The sequence below is a fragment of the Dermacentor silvarum genome, chromosome 8 (assembly GCF_013339745.2).
Source record: "Dermacentor silvarum isolate Dsil-2018 chromosome 8, BIME_Dsil_1.4, whole genome shotgun sequence".
Lineage (NCBI taxonomy): Eukaryota > Metazoa > Arthropoda > Arachnida > Ixodida > Ixodidae > Dermacentor > Dermacentor silvarum.
This window is the reverse complement of record NC_051161.1, coordinates 106,517,345-106,537,043: the sequence shown is the minus strand read 5'-3', so window position 1 is coordinate 106,537,043 and position 19,699 is coordinate 106,517,345. Positions and strand designations below refer to the sequence as shown.

General features: G+C 46.0%; 1 protein-coding gene across 1 annotated transcript in view; it reads right to left on the bottom strand.

Annotated features, from left to right (window-relative positions):
* Positions 1–7,506: 7,506 nt before the first annotated feature.
* Positions 7,507–19,699, bottom strand: part of LOC119461605 (single-minded homolog 2) — a 108,949-nt gene continuing 96,756 nt past the window's right edge. The window contains exons 7-9 of the mRNA XM_049655174.1: positions 16,780–16,886; positions 14,342–14,489; positions 7,507–9,092 (exon numbers count right to left, since the gene is read on the bottom strand). Coding sequence (XP_049511131.1) covers positions 7,838–9,092; positions 14,342–14,489; positions 16,780–16,886 — 1,510 coding nt within the window. The 3' untranslated portion in view covers positions 7,507–7,837. The remainder of the gene's footprint in view (positions 9,093–14,341; positions 14,490–16,779; positions 16,887–19,699) is intronic.

The window sequence follows — 19,699 nt, the reverse complement described above, 5'->3', positions numbered from 1 at the left end:
ACGAGCACACTGATGGTCACAGGGAGCGCAACTTGCAAGTTATGTGAAAACACGAGTAACATTTGATTTGTAGCGAGCTTATCTATCAAAAAGATTAAAATAAATTAACGGCGTGTGATGAAACCTCGTACAGATAGGATGCCAACTGCCCCGAATTTACCGGCAGAAACCCGATTTTAGAGTTAATGTGCTGAGTCCTGACTTGACCCAGTTGCGACGGTAAATGTTCAACCCGCCGCGGTGGCTCCGCGGCTAAGGCCAAAAGCCAAAAAATGCTGCTGAGCACGATGCGGCCTTAGCCAAATGCGGCCTTAGCCAAAAAATGCTGCTGAGCACGAGTTGGCGGGATCGAATCCCAGCCACGGCGGCTGCATTTCGATGGAGGCGAAATGCGAAAACGCCCGCGTGCTTGCGTTGTAGTGCACATTAAAGAACCCCAGGTGGTCAAGATTAATCCGGAGTTCTCCACTATGGCGTGCCTCATAATCAGAACTGGTTTTGGCACGTAAAACCCCAGAAAGAAGAAGAACAAATGTTCAGACTTGTTTATTTTTTTCTGCTCGGTAACAATCAATGTAGCATATTTTCTTTTTACGATACCTGACAGCTCAATTGCACGTGCTTCTCTTCTATTTTCTGTTTCATTGTCTCAAACATAAAAGTGATTCCGGCATGATCGTGGCTCTAGCTTTTTTGTAGTCCCTAACTGTTCGCAGTACCTCTATCTGTATTCGGTATGTGTACCTCTTGTATGCACAATGCCACTAAAGAGCTATTGGAGTTTCTCAAGAGACCCGGAGTAGACGAGAACTTATGAGGACACATGCATCGTGAGTGAACATTGTAGAGCACGTTAAAACACCCCAGGTGGTAAAAATTAATCTGGAGCCCTCCACTACGCCATGCCTAATCATGAGACCTGGTTTTGGCACGTAAAACCCCAGAAAGAAGAAGAACAAATGTTCAGACTTGTTCATTTGTTTTCTGCTGGGTAACAATCAATGTAGCATATTTTCTTTTTACGATACCTGACTGCTCTATTGCACGTGCTTCTCTTCTATCTTCTGTTCCATTGTCTCAAACATAAAAGTGATTCCGGTATGATCGTGGCTCTAGCTTTTTTGTAGTCCCTAACTGTTCGCAGTACCTCTATCTGTATTCGGTATGTGTACCTCTTGTATGCAGAATGACACTAAAGAGCTATTGGAGTTTCTCAAGAGACCCGGACTAGACGAGAACTTATGAGGACACATGCATCGTGAGTGAACATTGTAGAGTACGTTAAAACACCCCAGGTCGTCAAAATTAATCCGGAGCCCTCCAATACGGCGTGACTCATCATGAGACCTGGTTTCGGCACGTAAATCCCAAGAAAGAAGAACATTCGTCTACACGTGCGCGCACAATGACTTTCGTTCTTCTTTTCTCCTTTTACCTTCCTTTCCCATTTCCCCACGTGCAGGGTAGACAACCGGGCCAAGCCTTGGTTAACCTACCGGCCTTTTCTTCTTATTCACAAACGCTTCCTTATAAATGGCTAACAGCGCAGTTGGCAACTCTTGCGGAGGGGATGAGACCATAGAACACAAGGTGTGCCATTGTCATACCTACAACACTTGATCAGATGTTCTGCGTATGAGTCTCAACTACCTACATGACAGACCGTTCTGGAAAACTAAGATCCTTGGATTCTGGCCGAAGACCTATAGTACGCACAAGGCCACCAAAGTGCTTAATGCGCTTTTAAAGCGTAAGATTTACTACCCTAGTCGAGCCGAGTTCCTCCATCGCTAGCAATTTGACCTTCATTTGACTGCAGCTGTGCCGTAGCCTTGGCAACGCTTCACGTGTCTCGCCGCGCCGAACACCGCCGCCGCCGCCAGCTTGGCGCATGCGCTCTCCTCAGTTGGATCGCCGCCTGACCACGTGACTCGCCACGCGCCTGGCTAAGAGGAGCGCCGCGCTCGCGTAGTCAGTGCGAGCTTGGCCATGGATGAGAGCGAGGTCGGGCCGTCTTCTCTGAGCGTTGCGCGGTTGCGGGAGGCTTTGAACCGTCGTCGGCAAGCGGCCTCTGACCACCCCGCGGATATTGCCCGGCGAGCTGCTTGACTGGAGAGGTTCCGGAATGCCAAGCGCGCGAATCTAGCGACGGAGACTGAGGAAGAACAAGCCGTTCGGCTTGCAATACGCTTGGACTGGTCGGCTTATCATTTATACCTGGCTTAACGACGAGTGTGTACCTAAGTATAATAATTACGGCTAAATCAAAGGTTAATCAAGTGAAACCAAGACTCAACCAGGCTAAACCAAGCTTTCGCTTTGCATATTCAGGGTTAGCTGTGCTAAGTCGACAACCAGGCTAGATAAGTGCTTGTGAGTGAACATTCATCATCAGTGAACGTATACACGTGAGTGAACTTTCATCTGCGAGTGCGTGTGCAATGAATCTTCAACTGCTCACCTTCTTATTTCTTAGCTTTCTTCCTCCTTTAACCTTCCCCACGTGTAAGGTAGCCAGTGGGGCGGGACATTGGTTAACTTTCCTGCCTTTCATTTTTGTCTATCTCTCTATGTGTAATGGTAGCCGTGTTAGCCAGGCAACTACGGCATTTGTGTTGTAAGTTGCGACATGGTATGTAAAAAAATTATCAGTTTCATTTTGAGTTACAAGTTTTTCTCTGTGAGCAGATACTGCATGGCCTAATGTAAATCTGTGGCCCTAGTTGCTTTACATCCCTGTGCTGAAGAAGTTTGGTGACCACCGTTTTATTTTTTTAAGTCAACCATCATGCACTTCCCTATGACGCGCTCAGCAGGCCTATCGTTGATATAGCAGAGATCTTCGAACGTAGAACCCTCAAGTACAAGATTATAATATTGCTATCTCTTCATAAAGTCCCCGTGCAATCCTTGTCAGAATGACATTTGGTGAAAAATATTGATGGGTTGGAGTGAATTTGGCAGTCATTCACAATTCGTGCACCAGAACCTTACTAATATTCTTAATGAAGAAAGTGAATGAGTGACATGAGAAGGGAGGCACAGCCGAGGGCGTCAGAGGATGAGCTGGAATCATAAGCCTATGGGAGTGGAACAGGATGTGATTCGCTGGCGCCGGGCAGATGTAATGGGGATCTTCGGGAGAATCCGTCGTCCTGCAGTGAACCTGAAATCTGCTGATGAAAATGATACGTTGTATACAGCCGTTGTCCAAAGTACTAAACACGCTACGCACGTGGTTAAACCAGTTCTCGGGCCTCATTCAGGTGTTTCTGCAAAGATTTCGCCGTTGCGAGATCTCCCGTGATGAGACAAACAGCGCTCCTCAGAATCCCTCCATAACGCTGAATATTTCTCTTTATCTCCGTACGCGGCAGTTGGTCCCCGGCTCTGCCATGTTAGTTTTTAGACGTGGCCTCTTCTCGGAGTATCGCAAGGCGCGCTGTGGTCGTTCATTTTATACGGTGCTCGTAACCGTAGACATGGACTTCTATAATACGAGCTTGTTTTACGTTACGCCTTTTTGATGAGTTTGGAAGGTTCAACGGGCTAAGGCGAATATACTGACTTATTATGAACTGAACTAAATCGCAGTATATGTACCCCCGCGGTGGCGTAGTAGGCTTTGGCGCGACGCAGCTAAGCACGAGGTATCGGCTTTGATTTCCGGCCCCGGCGGTCGGATTTCGATGGGGGCGAAATGCTATAATGGCCGTGTATCGTGCATTGCGTGCAAGCTAAAGAGCGCCAGGGGGTCAAAGTTAATCTCTGTCCTGCACTACGGCGTGCCTCATAACAAGATCGCGATGTGGGCCTGTAAAAGCCCAGAATTTAATTTGTTTAAATGTTTCCACACGTTCCCCACCTGTGTTCGAGAGAAGTGAGACTTTCGGCCGCAGTGCTATGAATCGATACGTAGCTCATATACCTCCATTGGAAGCTTGTATCATGTGGAGCGCAGTGTGCTTGTGTATGTCAAGATGCCCTGGTGTATTACGAACAGTCATTGTTCACCGAGATGCGGCTTTCGTATCATTAGCACGCGCACATCGTAGCGCACAAATGGGACGGAAAGCACAAACGACCCTTGACATTCGAAAGGCGATGTCGCTGAACAACCTCTTGACTGGTCGATCCACCAAGATTCTTATATTACGTTGTATATCTGTCTTGAACCATGTGGTTGGTTTATAATTATCTCTCCTGTGGCCTGACTGTCCCAACGTGGGAGCGGCCCGCTGCGCGCTGAGTCGCGTACCTCAGGACTTTTATTAAAGTTTTACATCCATCCATCCATCCTGTGGCTGTTGGTGGCGTTCTTCTGCAGTCAAATTGCTTCTGGCTATGAGCATCGGCCTGAATTGTTTGATGTTGGCATCCATATTTAGCGGACTTTGGGCACTGAAAGCTGTGGCGCTTCAGTGTACGCCCGGACGATCCCGCTGCTGAGTCCCACTGCTTGCCGATTCGAAGCATCGGCAAACGACATTGCAAGCTGTGCCTTTGTAAATTTACTGCGATTAGTTTACTTTGGGAGCTTCACCCACTTTACAGCATGTATTATGTTTGTGCGTATCTATACCCTCTTTCACGTGAAATGGGGCCACTACATTGGTGCAGATAACTGTGCATGGACAGTTCATCATCATCATCATCATCATCATCATCATCATCATCATCATCATCATCATCATCCTATATTTATGTCCACTGCAGGACGAAGGCCTCTCCCTGCAATCTCCAATTACCCCTGTCTTGCGCTAGCTGATTCCAACTTGCGCCTGCAAATTTCATAACTTCATCACCTCATCTAGTTTTCTACCGTCATCGCATGCACAGATATTGCACCCGAAAAGGCAACTTAGGAATGCACAACTTGGGCCTTTGGTAGCCGAAACTGGGTGGGACACTAGGTATATGTGAACATTCTTAACACACAACCTCCACAAAGGGAATGTGCCGTTGGGTAAGTTCCCGGATAGACAAACTGAACAAGAGGCAAGCAATGAATAAATCGGCAACACTAAAATTGCAGGGGTCGACTGCAGAGAAGTGAAAGAGTCGGCATCAAAAGTAGCCGAGCGGGGCCAAAGAAGTGAAGTTAACCAAATGGGACCAGTGCATGCATTGAGTGAGGGGCGTTGAGCTAAAGAGAAGGGAAAAAATCGGCAGATACACTTAAGACTGCTTACGTGTTGGAATGCGAAAGTATAATCACTTTGGGGAAATGTTTTTGTTTTCCGCGCGTTGCTTGTGCACGGGAGCTCCCGCCTGCGTTCTAACTGCGCCTCGGTAAGGCCAAATCAAAACCCGCAAGCGTCTCAATGAGCTCGCTTGTCCGCGAGGAGTTCATAACTCGAAGGACGGCTCAGCGGCGTTCAATTTAACAATAATGCTTTTTATTTTATACACTTATACTCTCATGACGTGGCGCCAACTCCTCCGAATTGGCTGCGCCGTCACTTGCCCAATGGCTCACGCACTAGGCACACCTTTAGTCAGCCACAACCATGGAGCCGCCGTGGCGTCGGGAAAGCATGCTCGTCTAGCACCCCCAGAAGCCCTGGATGGTTTTCCACCCAGACACAAACCTACTAAATTTTATTTTCAAAGCCATTAATTAACTTTGTTTACAGGAACCTCCCTGAGAAATTTGACGTCAATCCGAGCATTTTTTCACATGTTTTTACTCTTTGAGTCTTTGAGCCTTTGGCCATGTTTGTTACCATCATTCAACCACGCCGTCGACTACGACAGATTTTCGCGTAATGGGGCATATAATGCTTTTGCATTAAAATATGTTAGGAAAAGAAAACTGAAGTTGCCTACATGGAAGTGAAGAATTGGCAATACGGTGTCTCGTAACATTGCTTCAACCCTAGTCGCATTAACGCCGACATTCGTCGGAAGTTTTATGTTTACTGAGCTTAAGCAGCTTGGCTGTTCAACGATTCGGTGAAAGCCAATGCAAGCGGTGCCTTTGTTCGTTCTTTTACTGCGCTAAGCAATCACGAACACTGAATCCAGCTCTGTATGTACAATCAGAACGGCGTCACACTCGAACGCTTTTCAACATGAACAAACTATGAAACAAATATTTGTAATTAGTTGTGTTTGAACCGAGAGTCCCTTCTCTCGGATAACAAGAGAAAGAAAGGGAAGTTGACTAAGACTAAAACATTAAATAAGATGAGCGAAGTAAACAGGAAAATACACAACACATTTTTCCTGAGGAGTTAGTGTGTCTTAGACACAAGCATAGCTGTTTTCTTTATTTCAAGACTTTTTCAACTTCACTTGAAGTGACGCGAGTATTTCACATTAAATTCGAACAGCAGGTGCTGGTATCGACATCTATACGTACAGGTACTCAAATATTCATGCTCAAAATACGTGCGTGCGCACATTCACCGGAAAGGAAGCAAGTCCTTCTTTCCCAACCTTTTCTCTTGAGGAACAACACAGTAGGAAAAGGCCCTGCATGAGAAAAGATGGGACAAATTTCCTGAACCACTGTCGTTTAGTTTCGTGTCTTGCGCGGCATGACACACAACTTTGGCGGGGTTATACCAGCAAAACAACAATGCCTCCGCGATCTCACGAAACGTAGGGTGGCCGTGACACGCTGTCTCGACGGCAATGTCTATACTGACGAGCACTGGTGCCCTTGGGAACGTCAAGTTTGCGGGCAACAAATTACAATTAGTGTGAAAAGGGATAAAAATATTTCACCCGTGTTTAAAATACCATGGGCACCAAACTCGCTGCGACCTATGCTGTGCTCGCCATCCACTCGAAAAAAATCTCTCTTTAATCAGAGTCAACTATTGTACTATTTGTCAGCAGTTAATACCACGGAGCATGCTAGGTGCAATGCTTTTTTCTCTCAGGCAGCGTCCGGCTTTATATTACGTTTGCTAATCTGAGGAACGCTTTGACTTGCTGACAAGAAGTAGGAAATGTTTTATATTTCTCCATTAGTCACTCACTTTCACATCGCGCCACCTATGGGCACTATGTCTCTTAATACGTTGCTTTTTTACTTTAGCTAGTTCTATTTTTCTTATGTGGTCTTTCCCCGCACCCACTTTTTTCCACAAGCCGAGTAACATTTACGTGGTCAGACAAACGCCGGCGCTGAAATATGCTTTTTAATAGAAAGCTTTCTCTCTCTCGCTGTCCACCTTCTACTCGTTACTCGACATCTATCAAGAAACAAGGAGTGCTTTATCTGCTTGAAAGTTTGAAGTTCTGGTACAATTGCTATACATGAACCTAATGCCCATCCGTTAGCAAAGCTATTGGCGTACACGGCCGTAAAATCAAATCTGGAGTCAAACAGGCGCACGTGGACTTCAGTATGATCGCAGTTATCGTAAACCATGTGCATCGCTCATCGCATTTTATTCTTGTGGTGAATTACCCTGTCCTCTTCATGCAACCATTGACTTCGCATATACTCAATCACTTTATCGTTTTCTACGAGTGAAGTTAGTCCTACAGATCTTTCATCACTGCGAAACATACAGCAACTTACAGATATTTCTTGTGAAAGCCAGGCTTGCTTGCGCATGCTTTGAATGACCATGCGTTTACGTGACGTAGCCTTGACGAAAACAGGTACATTTTCTAGCCATAGCTTGCTTTTTCATGCACACAAGTAAACCTGAGTCGGTACCAAGCACCAATCTTGCCATTATACGCTGAAATGTCTGTCTTCGCGTATACCGACATCACTGAAAACACATATCCTGTACATGTGTACAAATAAATTCACTCGTAGCTTGAAGTACTGTACACACATTCCTTTCACGAACTCGTACACGTTGCCTAGGTCTTAGTGCACAAATCCATTCGACACGTGGTACTGCTGCGCGTCCACAATGACACTGGTGTATCCTGGTGTTTGTCTGTTTGAAGCGCCGGCAAATGACGTTGCAGGTGACGCTGATGTATCGTGCCGGTAGGTCATGTGCGGAACCTGTGCACGTTCGCACGAAGGCAGCAAAAAACGCGCAGTGCTGTCGTAATCTGCTCCCACAAGTCTCTGACTATACAGAGAGAATACGTCCACCGGAGGCTCGAGCGCCTCGTACGCGTCGACGGAAGTCTTGAGTAGGTCACCACTCGGCGATGGTTGGCCTTCGACCACTGCACTCTGGTAGCTCGTCGTGGGTTGGAGAGGCACGCCACCACCCGAGTGGCCGGTGTCTTCTAGCGGGAGCACCACCGGCGTAGGCGTTTCGGATTCGGACTTCGCGTTCGCCGCTACGGGAGAACCATCGAAAGCACTCCTGCTGGAGCAGGGCGATCTCCTCGTAGAAGACGGCGCCTGCGGAACATGAGGCAGCGCTTGGATACCTTCCAGATCCGATTCTGACAGCGTAGAATCAGAGTGGGTGCTGTAAGGCCTGTGCTGAAAGAGGGAGGAGCTCGCGGGGCTGGCGACCAGGTCGTGGGTCGACCCACTACTCCGAGAACAGGACGATGACGACAGGGTGCCCTCTTTGACTGCGTAAATGTCGGCGCATTGCAGTAAGGAACCCGGCCGTGACGTAGACCCATTCGCGCCATTGTCTTCATTCGTGTCTATTCCGAGGGTGCCGCTGCAATCTGCATAGCCTGGATAGCTGTCCATGTCCGTTCTAGTCATGTAGCGCTCTTCAGGTATCGTTGCGTAGCTGGAAGTCGTTGCTGTCGTGGACCTTGTCGGCTGGGAGCAGCAGCCGGAAGTGGCATCGGCTTGGGGCAAGCCGTATGGGCCAACCCAGCGGTCTTCGGCAAAAGGAAGCACGTAGGCTGACAGGAATTCGCCGCCATATGGTGCAGCTGCCGCCGGTTCGTAGGACTGCTGACCGCCGGGACCTGAAGTGCTACCTCCGTTTGAGCAGGCCTCGGCAGCAGCGACGTTGCAGTAGTAGGGCGACCTGCGACATTTCCCCTTGGACGACTTCACCTTATTCGGCGCGGGTTTGCTAGTACATGGTGTCACTGTTGCTGGAACGACTTCAGCGCTGGAATAGCTGGTACAGGGTGATGGTTTCGTCCTAGTCTGATGTATCTGCAGTTGGATGTCCTGGGCTTGAGGCTCACTGCATAGAGGCAGACAAACAGTAACCGTTATCTCGGACTATTCTCCACTCATACGCCGCGGCAGCTCAGTGGCTATGGAGTTCCGCTGCTGAGCTCGAGATTGCGGGTTCGATCCAATAGGGGCGGTATGCAAAAGCGCTAGTGTATTTAGATTTCGTTGTGCGTTAAAGAATCTTAGGAGGTGACAATTAGTCCGAATCCGAAGTCTCCTCTATGGCGGACCTCATAATTAGTTTTGGCTCGTAAAAACCTCATAATTCAATTTATTGTTCTTCGTTGATTGAAGATACTATTCGAAATGAACACTATGCGTGCTGTTTGGTAAGGGTATTCAGATTGCGCCACTGCACGGACGAAGTCGAACCATCCAAGGGCGTCACTCGTACACTCTAAAAACAGTTGCACCCTTTGGGGCGTATTTTTGCCACAGAACAATAATCGTCATCTGACTTGCGTGGCTTTCCTTTCTTTAACGCTGTGCGCCTGGCACTTCTCGGTCACGAACGACAAGAGCGTTATCAGCGTTACACAGCGTTCTCGACAGGAAAGTAGCAAGTGCAGAGTTTTCAAGATAGGAAACGCAAGCAAGACAGATGACGATTATTGTTGTGTGGAAAAAATGCACCCCAAAGGGTGCAGCTGTTTTTAGAGTGTAAGGTAAGTGGAGCTGCACAACGGAGACTCAATGTGCCAAGCTTTATACTACATGTAACTAAACATCACCTTGTTGAGCCACTATTTAATGAGGGAAAGATGTATCAATATTGTCGCGTAGCTGTTCGTCTTTAAGTTTCTTCGTCGCCTGTGTTGTGTAGGGGTGTTGTTTTCTATCTAATCGCTTTCTTTCTCTCAAAGTGTCTTCTCGCCTCCGAGTGGGGAGGACAGTTGGGGGAATCTCAAGCGGGGCACCACCCGCATCGCCTAAGGGTGACCGTGTTGCCGGGTGACTGTGTTGTCGGCCGCCTTTGTACTTTCTCAAAATGCCTGGTGAATTTTTCCCGACCCTTTTTTGCACTTTCTCTTTCTAGACGCCGGTAGATCTTCGCTCTAGTTCGTCAAAAGGCTGTCTCTGTAGTTCTTGGTGTGTTGTTACTTTGCTTTGAGTTATAATTCTTGAGGCTGACTGCTGCCACGGAGTTTAAACCCCGCGAAGCCCGCCCACGATTGGATGTGCGTAGTTGAATCTGTGTGGCCTGATTGGTTCCGGTCAACGAGGAGTTCTGATTGGTGTTCTGTTTGCTCTCTGGTGGGGTGTTGGGACGCTTCCTGGAGGCGTGCAGAGGTAGTTCGCGCTGGAGACATCAAGACATCAGCGAATGCTGCTCAGATGCCATAGTTAGGAGATGTGCAAGTGTCTAAAAGTGAAATTCTAGTAACTAAAGATCAAATAAACCGAATCAAGTAAATGTCTAAGGATCTGCTGTGTGATCGCCTAATCTCTCCGGCGCGGAACAAGCAGCGACAACGTTCTACGCTACAATATGCCATGTTTTCTTTTTTGTGCATTGTGCGACAAATTAACACAAGCATGAGCTCTTATCTGCCCACATGAAAACACCTTACACCTTACATTACTCTTACACCTTACATTACATTACACCTTACAAAAAACATCATGTCCCAATCGGTCAATCTTGATCCTATATTAGGTAGCTTAATTTTGATATATCGATTGTAGAAGTACATTTTCTACCAAAAGGTGCGCTTAGAACTAAAAGTGTTTGTGTTTTAATTTGGAATTAGTTGGCATTTCGCTTTGCATTTGCGATCCCTATAAGCCTAACAAACTAGCAACAAACATAGCATGAAATTCGAGCAACAAAATGGCTCAGGATGTTGGAACTCGTTCGATGTCAGAAGTATAATAAAAGTAGTGTTAAGTGGACATCGTCTTGTGTGCCTAATGTAAGGGTATAGCTAGGTGGTGCTGGGAAGGCAGAAGCCAAAGTCATTATCTACGACACGCCTAGCAGATATCGGTCACATTGCGTGGGAAGAAAACATCGCCAGTTTCTCATGTATAGAAGCTAGCTGGGCGAGTCGGAAAAACACTGCATTTTTACTTACAGCGCGAACGAACCCACAAGGACAAAGAAGAAAGAAAAAACGTAACACGATCGCTGACTCACGACTCAAAGTTTATTTCTAACAAACATCACGTAAGTAGGAAAACTCACGCATGCCTAGACCCGCACACCAGCCATTACACTCAACGAAAGCGCGAAACATGACAGAAGAGCGCTATATACAAGATGGTGGAATTTAAAGGTTACATACACCCAGAAATACTTTTTTCTTTGCTGTGTAGTGCAAGTGACGCCTTGCTGACGCACGTGTCACCACATTTACTGATCAGGTAGGCCTCTGAAATGAGGCGAGCTTGTTCATCTTTATTTCTCTAGAGTATCTTTGTTAATGCGAAGCATTCTTTTGAAATTTAGGCATTATGAGTGTAGCTATCTAGCTAGCTAGCCTCCTACGCTGGCTTGGCCGGCGGTGCCTACCAACTTGAGCTCCTTGGTATATGTTCACGTTCGAGCTGCCAGCATGGCCGCGGCATCGTCGTCATTTGAGATCCGTCATCCGACTCTCACCTCTGATTTTCGCATACCACCTGCGCGGAGCCACTTGACACGTGTAAGAGGATCTGGGTATGTCGACAGCGGAACACCGGATGGTGGTTGCCTCCGCACGAACAGCGATTCAAAAGCAACTTTCCCATCCCGTGCACGCCAACCGCCCCCTGACGCTCACAAAGTAGCTCTTGGAAGACCGCAGCTTCCTCGACAAAAGCGTCTACTCGGACATTGCGTTCCTCAGAGATCAACTTGAGCAACTCCATTATGGCGTACAACTGGGGTATTACTGGGCGCAGAGTAAGGGGAACGTGTTCGCTGTGATCGAGCAGCTAGGCCAGCCCACGTTCTTTCGGAGCCTAAGCATGTCCGAGCTCCACAATGAGCGCCTGCTCGAAGTCACGGAGAGAGTCAAAGAGCCAGTAGAGGCGCGCCGGCACAGGGTCGATGCCAGAGCCAGCAACCTGTGAAATGCTTCGCATAATTTCGATTCCCACAGTAAGTGGTGAGTTGATATTCGATACTGACGAAGAATAGCGCGAAAAGCAACGGACGAGACAGAAACACTGAACCAGTGCCTTCCGTGTTTTTTTTTTTTGCTTGTCCCTTGTTTTACGCATTAATCTTCGTCAATATGAATGGTGCGTGGGCTGTGAAACACCATAAGCGAATTGAAGAAGGCAGTTCTTGACGGACCATTTAGAAATTTGTAGCCTTGTGAAGACGACTGCCCCCTAGCCCTCAATATATAAGCAAAACGAAAAAGCAGTTGGAAAGTAGTGTTGTGATAGACTGGTGTCGCTGACATATAGTGCACCACACGGAGGCAATGTGTTTAACTGCATTTAAGCCATCAGTGGTGCGGTTTCCTGGAAGCGATACGGTACATTCATAAGAACATCACTTATGCCCACAACAGTTGTGGGAGCTGCCTTATTTGACTCATTTGCGATCGTCATCGCTTTCGGCGCCATTTTGAGGTGCCTTTAAATATTATAAATAATCTGAGCAGCAAGATTTCTTGTTTCTTTGTGTGAACCATGGGCTGCTATAACGTAAAGATATACCAAATTTTTTATGCCAATTCTGCAATCCGCCCATCACGATTTGTCAAAACATTTTCGGGTCACTCCCAACTTCGCCTGTCTGTCACGCGACGTCCCGAAAACCACGACATCTCCCCATCTTATATAACGTGTACACACTGATTATGCATGATTAAGTGACGTGTACGCGAAAAAAATGCATTAATATGCCAAACAAAACTGAAAAAATTTTTGAATAGCCACAGAATGCCTCGTTCCGAAAGGAATAGAATATGGCTGCCCTCCGATCCCTCAATCCCTCACTGCTAACACCTGCCGGTGAGCATGTATTTATTTGCACATGATAAACCTTTTTGCATGGCAGTAAAACGTTATCGAGCCCTTTCGGCACGTATACGACATCGCTCAGCCAACTCTTCCTTGCTGAGGGTCCATTTTAGCGGCATTCTTATCCTTCCGATGCACTTCGCCTTGATTTTCGCGACCAGCCACCGCAAGGTAAGTAAGGCGAAGCGGACCAATCGGAGAAGCCGGCACCACCTTGTTCATGCGGTTATCTATTTTCACTGTGCTGGCTCGGCCCCATCGAAATCCTCTCAACTATAGCCGTGCTCCTCGCCTCTTGTCAACCAATTAGATAACAAACACCTCTCAGTGCAGGCAATGCTATTCGTTTTGAAAGCGAACAAAGGTGACCTCCTATAAACGAAGAGAGTGTTTGATTGGGTTGTTCAGGCAACGCTGCGGGTCACCTCGCGATGCTTGCGTCGGTGGTTACGTAAATTTGACGTCAGGAGATTGGAATAAAAACAGTTTGGAATAGCTTTACGCTATAGCGCCCCATTTCTCATTTGTTTTTCGTTCTTCGCATTACCTTTGTTCGCAGTAGAGATTTGAGACGTGAGCACCAAACCGAAAATTCAGAGCCCTTCCCGTGTCGAGGAAATCGGGGTAAGCGAAGCTTGTGGCAAGACGACGTTGTCGGGGCGTTCCGCTTCGTTTGCCCTAAACTAAGGGTATATAGGCGGCCCTTCGTTGACGTTTGGCTTTAACATCGCGCTTCCGCAACTCGGGGTTTCGCCTGGGCTTCGGAAGCCCTCACGATAGAATCGGCACGTCGACGATGGGCCCTTTCCCGAGCGAGTTTGCGGTGCCATTACTCAAACGTAGCCTGCTCATCCGCGGAACGCTCCACGCGCGAGGCCTTCCCATCCGGCTGCCGAAACTGATCTGAGGCGAGGGAAGCCCGGCGGAGCGCGCGCCCACCCCCTTTACTTCCCTTTGCTTCCACGCGACACACCAAACGACCCTGATTGGTCGCGCGCGTCACGTGATCCGGCGTTGGCGCAGCTTTCCCTGCACCTGCTCTGTCTGTCTTTCTTCATTTATTTGTCTTTTTTTACTTCCTTCTTTCTTTCTTTCCTTTCGTCCTATCTTTATTTCTTGTCCCTGGCTCATACATGCATATCCGAGGCCCATACCCGCACATCCAATGTGGGTATGAGCCATAGTAGTTCTAGCATTTCATCGCCAGCGCAGTCTAGCGTATAGAAGCTTCCCTTAAAAATTCTGAAACACGGATGAGGCCGGTACAAGTAAAACGCAGCGAAGAAGTGACGCACATACCTGAGGACGTAGTTGACGCTGACGATGCAGTGAGGCCTTGATGAGCGGCTGTTATGCACAATGGTTGCGTAGCTCTGCATCCACACCCAGCCGCCCTCCTTGGAGAGGAACCGGTAATACTTGGTGGTTACCTGGCCCTTGAGAAGCACTGCATTTGGGATCGGTTGACGGTTACATTGGCTGCCAGGTCAGATGCGGATGAGTGCTCATTTGTTGGTGGTGCTCACGAAACAATATAGTCGTCGCAGAAGAAACTCGATGTATTTTGAAGCAACTAGGTCAAGTTCTGGGCCAGTTGGTACACGACTGAAAGGTGAAAAGCTGCGAAACACACGACATGCACAAGCCAGATGACAACCCTGACGACAGACTTCAGTTGTTAGTTCCAGCCTCGTCCCGTCGTCTTCATTTTTATTTACCGGGTGTGTTTCGCTGGTTTTCACTTCTCAATCGATGGATCTTAAGTTACGGTGTATCCGTTTACAGTTAATTTTCTGGGTGAGTTGGTTCACTTTACAAACAGGAAAGCACAGGGAAGAAGCAGGAAACGCAGAGACAGAAACGAGCGCCAATAAGTTGGAAACCACGCCGTATTTACATAGTACATTGTGCAACCTGAAGAAGGTCGTAAACAAGGAATGACGTGAGAATGGTTTGCGCTACTCCGTGTAACGAAGGCTTTGCAAACGCATTTCGCGAAAGGACAAATGTGCCAGAGGTATCTGTGGCATTGGGTAACTACCGCATTGAAGAATTGGGCAGTGGCTGTCAAATATTTGGTTTCTCTGTATTACGGTTGCGTCAACGCCAACAGGAGAGATATCAATTAAATGCAGGGTGAGCACCATAATCTGATTCCCACGGGTATAGGTGTAAACTTGCCATTTCATTGCAGGAAGTTCAGTTGAAAACCGAATTTCTCACATGTGCCGATTGTAGCAAACGAAAAGTGAACCAACGAAAAAAAGTTTGTGAAGTCCTTCACGTCAAAAAACTGCAAAAAGGTTCACGCGTATCGAATTTCTTTGTACACTCAGAGATAGAAAGTTGATGCTTTTAGATTAATAACTATAAGCACCCTGCCCCTATGTGGTATGCTTTCGGTTTACAAATTGTTCGGTGCAGTGTTGCACTTCTTCCGATGATTAAACTGCAGTTGTTTAGCCCAGCCTTTTTATGATATAAATCTTCTATGTTGTGTTCTCACTTTAACATTGTTGGTGCCTCCTTGCCTGTACGGCTTATGCCAGTCATTTTTTATTATCATATTATTGCCTTAATCTCCTCGTCAGAAGAAAAACGTTTGACTAATGCTTTTATAAGTACTTTTACGAGAACTTCGAACATACAAATTCAATTTCACACCATTAGCTCCTCCAAGGTGAACTTTGTGACTCCGTAGGAAAAAGGGAAAGGCGCGTTTAATGCAAAAGTCACTGCAGGTCATTTATCTCAATGCTTATGTTATCCTGTGAAACTTTGTTTTATTGCTTCTATTACGACCACACCGTGTGCAACTGAATGTATGCAGCCACTCGAGTTTTTTTTTTGAGTGCTTAACTTCTTTAGAAACTCCGTAAGCATAGAGTTGTTTTGTCAGTAAGATACAGTGATATTCCAACATCTTTTAGATGCCATGAGCCAACCACACAGAACATCCGAACTTGTGCCGCTCAAGCATCTCTTTACTCTTCACGAAATCAGAATGGGTAGATTGCAAAATAGCGGGAAGTGCAAGAATATGCTAAGAGTGTTTGCAGAAGAACATAGCCTGTATTGAGAGAACTTCTCATACGCTCGTGCAGTGCGTAATAGACCATCGCCATGGAGTTGCCACAATTAATCTGAGGCCCTAGACTACTGCATCTCTAACAGACCCTGTGCCACTTTCCGACCTTAGGATGAATGAATGAATGAAACAATCAATCAGCCGAAAATACGCACACACTCGCTAACTGGCAGCCATGGACAAACAGTTCGGTTCTCTACACACATGTAAGATGCTAACGCGGTATCTATTGAGCACATCATAATAAAGTCAGCATACACATGTCAGCGCCGCGAATGCTGCTTCTGAATTAAGTAACAGCTCAACAGTAGCACGTAGAGCAAGCAACTGAAGTTATCGCCATGATAATGTTTACTAGTAATGTAGGATTGTAGGTCATTTGTGTGAAAGAGTACATCTTTGGTTCACCTTGCGAACGAAACTGTTTGTCTCTTTTAGTTAATATTTGCTTCATTGTATTTACCACTCTCATTATTGTTCTTTTCATCCTATCTTTATTTCATTAGTCATCCATACATCAGTGGCAATCACTAGACGGGGTAGCACTGAATAGGCATTAAGGCATGCCTTCGTCTGCTGCCGACTAAGTCACATGCATTACCAGCAGGAACCGCTAAACACGGTCAACAAAAGAAAGTTTTTTTCTTACGTGTGTGGTGCGAGTAACGTATGTGCAGACAGTCGAAGCCATGTATGTAGTGGTAGAGTGTCTTTTCGATGAGGTCCTGAGGCTCGTAACCCGTCAATGGTGCCACTCTGTCGAACATGAAGGATATGTCAAGACGTCAATACATAATGCTATCGACGAAAACTAATACAGCATCGTAGACTTCAGCGTTGGAATTAAAGAACAAAGCGCAGCGTCTATACTACCTAATATTTACACTCATATAGTGCTCGACGTCTGTACGTTGTTTGCAAGTAGTTATAGATTCATCTTCAAGTGTGTTTCGTGAGCTCCGTGAGCTCTATTTTCTGTGTTTCATTTTGATGTGACTGCAACTACAGCTATCCAGAGCCCTTATAAAATGTAGATGTTATAAAGCTTGGAAGAAAGATTCTCTTGTTATCTTCTGTTGTTTTTTGAACCTTTTAACCATTTCCGCATCAACTAGTGCGAAGAGTATCCAAGTATACCCAACCAGATCGGTAATCTTGTCAACCCCTCTGCGTTTCATCTCTTATTTTCTCTCTTTCTCTCGCATGGTGGAGGAAAGCGACTAGGCGCATGCAGCGCAGGCTTCAAGCTGCCTAATTTTGTTTTGAAAATTGCTAAATGTCCCAAGAAGTGCATCAGTGTCCAAATATATACGCATCCTTTAGCACTGAGAAACCAGGATTGTTTGAATAAGGTGATTTCCTACCAGAATTTGATGCGAATAATAAAAAAAGAAAGCCTTCAAATACAGACTCAAATGTGGTGTATTTATCCATTTCTAAACAAAGTAAAATGTACAGCTCATGATGAATTCGCTTTTTAAATAAAGTAAGGTGTCATCATCATCATCATTAGCCTATATTGATGTCCACTGCAGGACGAAGGCCTCTCCCTGTGATCTCCAATTACCCTTGTCTTGCGCTAGCCAATTCCAACTTGCGCCGGCAAATTTCCTAATTTCATCACCCCACCTAGTTTTCTGCCGTCCTCGACTGCCCTTCCCTTCTCTTGGCATCCATTCTGTAACTCTAATGGTCCACCGGTTATCTATCCTACGCATTACATGGCCTGCCCAGCTCCATTTTTCCCTCTTAATATCAACTAGAATATCGGCTATCCTCATTTGCTCTCTGATCAACACCGCTCTCTTCCTGTCTCTTAATGTTAGGTCAACATTTTTCGTTCCATCGCTCTTTGTGCGGTCATTTACTTGTTCTCGAGCTTCTTTGTTAACCTCCAAGTTTTTGTCCCGTATGTTAGCATCGGTAGAACGCAATGATTCTACGCTTTTCTTTTCAACGACAGTGGTAAGCTTTGAGTGAGGATTTGGCAATGCTGTTGTATGCACTCCAACCAAATTTTATTCTTCTGTAAATTTCTTTCTCGTGATCAGGGCCCCCTGTGAGTAATTGACCTAGATAAACGTACTCCTTTACAGACTCTAGAGGCTGACTGACAATCCTGAATTCTTGTTCCCTTGCCAGGCTATTGAACATTATGTTTGTATTTTGCATATTAATCTTCAACCCCACGCTTACACTTTCTTGGTTAAGGTCCTCAATCATTAGTTGTAATTCGTCCCCATTGTTGCTGAATAAGACAATGTCATCTGCAAACCGAAGGTTGTTGAGATATTCGCCGTTGATCCTCACTACTAAGCCTTCCCAGTCTAAGAGCTTGAATACTTCTAAGCATGCAGTGAATAGCATTGGAGAGATTGTGTCTCCTTGCATGACCCCTGTATTGATGGGTAACTTTCTGCTTTTCTTGTGGAGAACCAAGGTTGCTGTGCAATCCTTGTAGATATTTGCCAGGATATTCACGTATGACTCCTGTACTCCTTGATTACGCAATGCCTCTATGACTGCAGATATCTCTACTGAATCAAATGATTTTTCATAATCTATGAAAGCCATATAGAAAGGTTGATTGTACTCCGCAGGTTTCTCTATTGCCTGATTGGTGACGTGGATATGATCCATCGTAGAGTATCCCTTCCTGAAGCCAGCCTGTTCTCTTGGTTGGCTGAAGTCAAGTGTTGCCCCGATTCTATTGGAAATTATTTTGGTGAATATTTTATACAATACTGAAAGCCAACTAATGGGTGTATAAATCTTCAATTCTTTAACGTCTCCCTTCTTATGAATTAGTATAATGTTGGCGTTCTTCCAGCTTTCTGGTACACTTGATGTCGTGAGGCATTGCGTATAAAGGGCCGCAAGTTTTTCAAACATGATATCTCCTCCATCTTCGATTAAATCGACTGTTATTCCTTCTTCTCCAGCAGCTTTCCCCCTGATCATATCTTTCGAGGCCCTTCTAACTTCATCGCTAGTTATAGAAGGAGCCTCTGTTTCCTGTTCATCACTACTTAGAATGAAAGTAGCTTGGCTGCACTGTTAACTGTACAGGTCAGTATAGAATTATTCCGCCGTAAGGTGTATAAGTAAGGTGGAAGTAAGGTGTATATGCACGTGTAGCCGTCCCGAAGTACACGTCCGGTCAATGGAGGAGGTTCTAGGTAAAGACACAACTGCATTCGGTTGTCTGGTGCAGCATGACGATCATAGTAATGAAACTAGGAAACAACATGTGCTCAAATAAAAGTAAAGTGCTGAGTCAATTGAAAGGATGAAATGTGATACGATGGCACTGCACATTGTTTTAATCAGGTGTAAATTTCGCGATACGGGTTAAATATGAAATTTTTTTACCTCCATCAAGACAAAAACATTAAATAGGCTGCCCGAAAGCTAGGCATTCTTACTGAATGAGTGGAAATTATTGAACAGAATTTATCTGCCTATGAATTCGCTCAGAAACGGGTGCCTCTGCAAGAAGAACCACGGCTCTCCTCTAGAAAATCAGTTCAAATAGTCCTCATTTACATAAATCTCTCTCCCTGGAGATT